The sequence below is a fragment of the Ictalurus punctatus genome, chromosome 8 (genome assembly GCF_001660625.3).
Source record: "Ictalurus punctatus breed USDA103 chromosome 8, Coco_2.0, whole genome shotgun sequence".
Lineage (NCBI taxonomy): Eukaryota > Metazoa > Chordata > Actinopteri > Siluriformes > Ictaluridae > Ictalurus > Ictalurus punctatus.
Window position 1 is genome coordinate 1,297,884 of NC_030423.2, and position 7,842 is coordinate 1,305,725.

Below are 7,842 nucleotides of genomic sequence, written 5' to 3' on the forward strand. Positions count from 1 at the left end.
ATAGATAGATAGATAGATAGATAGATAGGTAGATCTGTCACATGATGAGTGCTGACGAGTGTGAGGAGATCTGATCTGATGAACACATCTGCTGATTTTTTTTTTTTTACTTTCGTTCTTGTTGCTCAATAACACTTCCTTCTGGCTGATCACGCCGTCTGCATCACATGACTTTCTCACGTCACCAAGACACCAGCCCTGATCGGTTACTATAGCGACAGGACACACAAAGCAATCTTCCTTATTATTATTTTTTTTTTTAAGGCATAATTCAAATTCAAAGCAGCCTGGGAAAAAGTCGTAAACAAATAGGACATTTTCAGAGAAATCATTAGATAAATAACACGTCAATTAAAAATCAAATACGAATAGTATATGTATATTCAATATTATATACGTCTAAATAAGTAAACTTTAGAAAAGTATTTATAGATCGTAAATATTCAAAAACAAGGAGCAGTTAAGTGGGATGCAGTTATTATGTAATATATTTAGATCATTTTCATTTTTAATGTCACTTGATAACTTTTTTTTTTATTCAGGTTTTAAATGTATACATAAAGTGGAATATATATATATATATATATACACACACACACACACAAAATAATGAAAGAATTATTTTGATTAGATACGTTTGTGTAGATTATATACGTATAGTAAATGTATACATTTTATTAAAATGTATAGTTTTATTAATGTTTGCAAATGCGAATTTTTTTTTTTTAAAAAGAGGGAGCCTAATACACAATAATTACACTAATTTAGCATTAGCATTAAAACTTTAAATATTTATTTACTTTAAAAACATTTATTAAATTTCTACTGATGATGATGATGATGATGATTATTATTATTATTATTATTAGTCTTATTTAAAGGATTTTTTTATTTTCATATTTGCTTTTTATTATTATTATTATTTGTTCATTTTGTCACAAATAACTTTTCATACCACAACAGGGTTTCTCTGTTTACTTCTAATGCATATGAAATGAAACAAAGTATAAGATGAAATCTTGTTGCCAGATGACGTCAGGCTCGCGTCCCGGTGACGTATCTGGTCAGCTGACCGCTTTGTTTTGCAGGTCAGAAACACAACACGGAGAGAAGAAGGAGAAGAAAAAGGGTACAGGGTGTGCTGGGGCTTTCACACACAGAGACACTGCGTCGGGAACAAAGACAAGTCCGTTTATAGGGTGTTCTGCTGGGAAGAAGATAAACACAGAGAGGAATATGCCGTCAGAAAAGACGTTTAAACAGAGGAGGACGTTTGGTAAGCGGGATTATGACTAATAAACAGATAGACACGTTACGTACATTGAACGCACCACGACAGTGTTTGCTTTCAATTTCCTTTGTTTTCTCTGTTAAAATGTGATCAATTCACGGTTCGTAATGTTCCAGCTCAATGTCTGAATATATAGTTTACCTCTCTAAGACTTCCTTGAACACTTACAGCTCTGTAATTTAAGTATTTGAGTTATTTTACAGCCAGTTTTGTCATTTTTTTTTCTCAACAGGAGGCGAGTCAAGTCGTTCCAAAAACTAGGTCATGTCTCTGAAGCGGTATTTGTTATCGAGTTAAATTAGCCTGAGTAAGATTTATAAAACACCATCTTATCCCCCATCCTATATTATATAACATTACCATCTAAATGTCGTATTCTCTTCTCCAGAGTCACAAAACACATCAGGGGACGTTTCACTGCAGAATTGGGGGATGGGGACCTTTTTATTTATTTTTTTTAAAAGACCCGAACAGACTCGAAATAACACACATTCTGTTTGTAACCTTTTAAAATAAGGATTCTTAAACATTCAGGATATCTATCCAACTTCCCTGAGAGTATTATCAGCCCTGGTTAAACAAATAAACGCTCTCAGGCCTCGTTTTATTGGCCCCTGTGGCCTATTGTGCTAGCTACGAAGGCTAAGTGTTCCAAACCGCGCACTACCACACTATATAGGGTGCCTTTAAAACCGCCATTTTGGTAGATCTGTAGCAAACCGGCCGTTGGTGACGTCATTCTGGGGGGAGGGGTTTAGTGCGGAAGTGTGTGGTTTGGAACAGAGCCACTGTTCTGGCAAAACAAGCGACTGCGGTCGTGTTTTGATTCTGTCTCTCTCTCTCTTTAATCTCATATAAGCGTTCTATTATTAAAAGTTAAGAGTTTTAAAGCCTATTGAGATTTTCACAAATTGACGAGTTAACGCCTCAAGTGGAAGAAAAAGGAAGAAATAAAACAGCAACAAATAATTATGATTAGAATCCCATTTATTTGCATATTAAGACATTGTCTGTATTGTTTTTTCTTCTTCAAATTATATCTTCAAAATGTCTATCTTTATTATAAATAACACTTCTCGTAATTAAAAATCCAGACTATGAGTATAATAGCAACTATTTGCATATTAAGCACGCTATTATGTTTTATTTATTGATTGGAAAGATATTTATCCCTTCACTTCATTCCTGAACACTAAATGAAATGGGTTTTGTGTGTGTGTGTGTGTGTGTGTGTGTGTGTGTGTGTGTGTGTGTGTGTGTGTGTGTGATATAAATAGCAAATTTCCAAGATATTTAAATTTCTTTCCTGTTAGATTTTACTGGACATCACTGAGAGTCGTTTATAAGTTAAGTTTCGAATAAGAAACGTAGCTCAACTAATCGTCGCCATAGCAACGATCCCACTCATTTTCTTTGTTAAGTAACTTAAATCTGCTTATAATTGGGGTTAGGTGATCAACTATATCGTCGTTGCTATAGAAACGATAACCTTATTACAGTAGCTGCACTGAAGAGAATTAGAAAATATAAAAATGAAGCAACCACACGGCATTTCAGTAGCGCGTTCGCGGTCGGCAGTGACGTGTCGGTGTGTTTGTGACGTGTTTGTGCCGATGTTTCTGCAGAACAGAGAGTGGACGATGTGAGACAGATCCGAGAGCAGCATCCCAACAAAATCCCGGTAAGTTGTTCCCTGGAACGCCGACAGACCGGTTACAGACACCACGGACGTGGCGAAGGGCTACATTTTGAAGATGTGTCATGTTTTATCACGGTGGATCCACGATTGTTTTCCCTCAGTAAATTTCAGATGAAACAAGTGTTCCATCACATTCCTAAATCTCTCTATTTCAGGACTTCCCTTCTCAGATTGTTTTATTAAAGGCCTGCAGCATGTGACTGTACTGTGTCCACCACAGACTAAAAAAAAACTAGTGCTGTGTCTCAAATCGCATCCTTGTGTACCGTTCTAGACCCCTATGTGCTGTTCTAGACCACCATCTACCATTCTAGACCCCTATGTGCCATTCTAGACCACCATCTATCATTCTAGACCACCGTCTACCATTCTAGACCACCATCTACCATTCTAGACCCCTATGTGCCATTCTCGATCACTGTATAATGTTCTAGACCCCTGTGTGCTGTTCTAGACCACCGTCTACCATTCTAGACCCCTATGTACCATTCTAGACCCCTGTGTACCATTCTAGATCACTATATAATGTTCTAGACCCCTATGTGCTGTTCTAGACCACCATCTACCATTCTAGACCCCTGTGTACCATTCTAGATCACTGTATAATGTTCTAGACCCCTATGTACCATTCTAGAGCACCATCTACCATTCTAGACCCCTATGTACCATTCTAGATCACTGTATAATGTTCTAGACCACCTTCTACCGTTCTAGACCCCTAGATAGTGTTTTAGACCACCATATACTATTCTAGACCCCTATGTACCTGTGTACCGCTTTAGAGCACTTCTGAGTACCGACACTTAGCTTTTCCAGTCGGTTTTAGAATTTTAAAAGCCTCTCGTGTAGCTCTCATGCCCATGTTGTTGGGTTTGCGCAGTCGATGCAGGATACGCCCAGATTTCGAGATAAGATCTGATCTAAAAATCTGTTCTGTTTGTTTTAGAAATAGCTGAGAAGGAAACTGAAACTCTAGTTTTATGATGTAGTAATGCTGTGCGTCTGGATGGTCCGGGTTGTGACTCAGAGTCATGTCGTTTCTGTCACTCAGAGCGGACCAATTGAATCACGCAGTAACGTGCTTCGGAAGCAGGAAGTTCGAGCCACACGTCGAGAAAGTCATTCCCTCTGTAGCGAGCCTCTGGCGTGAACAGGGAGTGTTGGAGGCTTAGATTGAATTGATGGTTTATGAGGATTCTGTGTGGATTTACGCTTTAACTCCTCAGATAAACGCGACAAGAAAGCATTACCGTGCTTGTTCACGTCCCAAAAAAAATGTACGTGACGTATAGGCTTTGGACCGAGGGTGTCCAATCTTATCCGCAAAGGGCCGGCCCGGGTGCGGGCTTTCATTCCAATCCAGCACGAGCCACACCTGATTCCACCTGTTTAATCAGTTGATCACCCACACCAGCCCTTTCCGGATTAGATTGGACACCCCTGCGTTAGACGACCGATTGGGAATCGCAGATAAATAAATTGCATTTATAAAACCGTTTGCTTAAATATCACGCGATAAACATCGCCGGTGAACAATCCTGTCGTGTTTCTTAACTTCAGGTCATCATCGAGAGGTACAAGGGCGAGAAGCAGCTTCCCATTCTGGACAAAACGAAGTTTTTGGTTCCTGACCACGTGAACATGAGCGAACTCATCAAGATCATCAGGTAAAACAAACAAACAAAAAAACGTTTTTGCTGTGAAGTCCGTGTAAACGTTCAGATCGGGTTCTCCGGGTCTTTTACACGCCGGAATTATTACGAATATCTTTTGGGTGTGTGGTTTTGCTTCGCTTTTGAGAGCACTTTCTACAAAAACGAGTTTGTTTATTTATTGCACTCTTGACCCATGGGTTCACTTCCTGTGTTTCTGAACGAGTCCCGTCATCGGGTTACGACATCGTGCTTCTCATGGTGCTGTGGTTTAGCAACAAGTTCCACGTATTGTGATAAAGGACATCGTAGGAAAACAATCAGCGGCACGTTGTAGCATGATGACGCAGCGTTTCGTTGAATATTCCCCTCTAACGTCGCGTCCTGAAGTGAAAGGACTGTTCGTTTATAGCTGCCGAAGCGTAAGTGACAGGCTCGTTTCTTAGACGTTCCATGACGTTAACTGTAACAACAAACGGATAAAAAGTATTGCATCGTTTTTTGATGAAGAAAAATAGTAATTGCTGTGGTATAAGAGGAATAAACCACTTCAGGACGTGCCGTTATTGGGAAATAACGGCAATTCCCGGTCACGTTTTTAGAATTAAAAAAAACAAAAAACCTGACTAATATAAAGGGCTGAGATTTTAAGATGGACATAATTTCGTTTCGGGTGAAATGCCAGTAAAATAATATCACGGACAAACCGTCTGAGGTTTGTTTTACGACCTGCGGAAGTGCTCGGGGGAAGTGAAGGCGGTCGTACTCATTTCTGTTCTGTGTTATTCCGTGTTTGTCCACCAGGAGGCGCCTGCAGCTGAACTCTAACCAGGCCTTCTTCATGCTGGTAAACGGCCACAGCATGGTCTCCGTCTCGGCGGCCATTTCCGAAGTGTACGAGCGCGAGAGGGACGAGGACGGCTTCCTGTACATGGTCTACGCCTCTCAGGAGACGTTCGGAGCGTCCGGAGCGCACTAAAGCGCCTCCCGTGTTTCGGTTTCGGACATTGATACGATCCCTCCTCCTCACTTCCTCCTTCCTCATGCAGAAGCAGACGCAGACGCGAGATACTGCAGGACCGAGACAGACGTCTCGGACGTCCCTGTCCGTTTTTGCTAAGAGCTGATTTCAGATCGTTCGTTTTAACCCAGATCTGTGTTTGTTATAAATGTAAGGGGTCACTCGTTTTTCTTTTTTTTTTTCTTTTTTTCTCCCTTCCTTCCTTTTTTAAACACACTTCAGCTAGCGATTAGCCTCAGGACGACGGCTAGGCTGCGAACACGTGCGTTTTCTCTTCGTTTCATCAACATCGTGTGTCAGAGGTCCGAATCAAAGTCTGATGAGATTTGATTTCTTCTAATTCTTCTTCTTTTTTTTTTTCTTTTCTTTTTTTATTTGACGTTTATCGTAGAGATGATTGTCGTGTGTGCGTGTCGTTAATATAAACGTACAGCGAGAGCTTCGAGGTCAGGTACAGCTCGGTTTCTATCTAAAGCTTCACATGGTTTTAATTTAATTTAACAGAATCTTTCATGCTCGTTTCTCTCGGATCCAGACAAGTCTCTGCGCTTTGTAGTGATTGGCTAAACTTGAGCACGCAGGCTTGTGTCGATACTCGGTTCAAGGTTACATCGCCATATTTCGCACAAGATTTATCCATCTTTGCTGAGAAGTGAGCAACTGTCATGATAAACTATACATCGCATACACGGCTAGCTAGACGCGATGCATCGATCCAATACTGTCCAATATCGTATCGCACCGACATTAACCTGAACCGCCGAACGATGTCGGGTTCGATTAGACGTGCTTTCCAATCAAATTTACAGTGACGTGTTTTTCTCGCTGCTTAGTTCAAGATTGTAGTTTTTTACGCATCTGTAACCGAACCCTCAGCCCTCACGTTACAGCTACGATCATGTACAATTCTACGCCGATTATTGCAAGGCTTTAACGGGCGTGGCCAAGTAGACGATGCAGATAGCTAGGGGCGGAGCCCACACAAGATCGTACGAGTCGCAGCTACACACCGAATTTTAAATTAATAAACAAAATTTTTGCGTAGCGCTTTGACCACACCAGTAAGTAAACATCGAAGTGTATCAATCTTGTGAACTTTTGAGGTAAATTTAGCAACCCATCTCGTTGTCATGGTTACGGCGAGGATCGCGGTATCGGATATATACGAGTTCTGGTAGCTTCTCTAACGGCGGGTGATTCGATAATACCACACCGTTATTACGATACGTTACTCTGTACGCAACTTCGGTCTCACAATTTTTTAAATTTTTTTATTTTTTTTGCTAACTTTTTTTTTTTGATTAAATATCGTCTCGCCGGATTTAATCGATTAGTAGCCGTCGGCATATTTTTGTCCCATCACCCAGCCCGAGTGTCACGTCGGAAGTTTTCTTTTAAAAAACGGATTCATCTCATCCGCGGTGTAAAACTCCGAGGAGGTCCGTACACGGAAACGTGACGTGACGTTTAATACTGCGATTGGAACGTGAGCCGACGCATCGATGGCGACACTGTTAAAGCTGACGAACCAAATCTGTGATCGGAAAGGCTGAAGGTTTTACAGTTCTGTCTTTCTTCATGTTTTTACTTTGTGTGGGTCGCTCAGATGACCGGAAATAAATAAATAAACAAACAAATAAATAAATAAATCAATCCGCCCAGCTAGAAAACCGTATATGATTGTAGTTCAGAGAGTTAATGCTGATTATCGTAAAGCGTTTAGCAAAGAAAAAAAAACAAGAAGGGTAGACGCGGGTCAACGAAAGGGAGCTGGTTTGTGTTTGGAACACGGCCAACGTCGTCGCTTTTCCTTCCATCGCACGCTTTTTAGAGTTTTATTCGAGCTTTATTCACGCCTTTACGGACGCGTCCCGTGCGCGCACACGTCGCTGTGTATACATAACCGTACGACAGAAACACTTTAGATGCCTTTTTTATCCTTTGCATTTTGGCCTGAATGTTTTTATTTAAAGAAATGTTTCCTTGTAAAAAAAAATAATAATAATAATAAAATGTTCATATGCTGTACTTCTGTGTAAGGAACAAAAATAAATAACAAAAATAAAAGATATTTCTCTGAAAGCTGGTGTGTTGAGGCGTACAGCAGATGTTTTAAAATGCACGCGCGCTTAAATTGGAATGGACGAAAAGTGTGAACGGTAAATGAATTATCTGAAGA

At 40.4% G+C, this 7,842-nt stretch overlaps 1 protein-coding gene across 1 annotated transcript; it reads left to right on the forward strand.

Moving 5' to 3' along the window:
• The first annotated feature begins 1,073 nt into the window (after positions 1–1,073).
• On the forward strand, positions 1,074–7,745 carry map1lc3b (microtubule-associated protein 1 light chain 3 beta). Its single transcript, XM_017474545.3, has 4 exons — positions 1,074–1,276; positions 2,917–2,972; positions 4,551–4,657; positions 5,447–7,745. The coding sequence occupies exons 1-4, from the start codon at positions 1,237–1,239 to the stop codon at positions 5,619–5,621; spliced, it is 378 nt and encodes a 125-aa protein (XP_017330034.2). The 5' UTR covers positions 1,074–1,236; the 3' UTR covers positions 5,622–7,745.
• Positions 7,746–7,842: the final 97 nt, after the last annotated feature.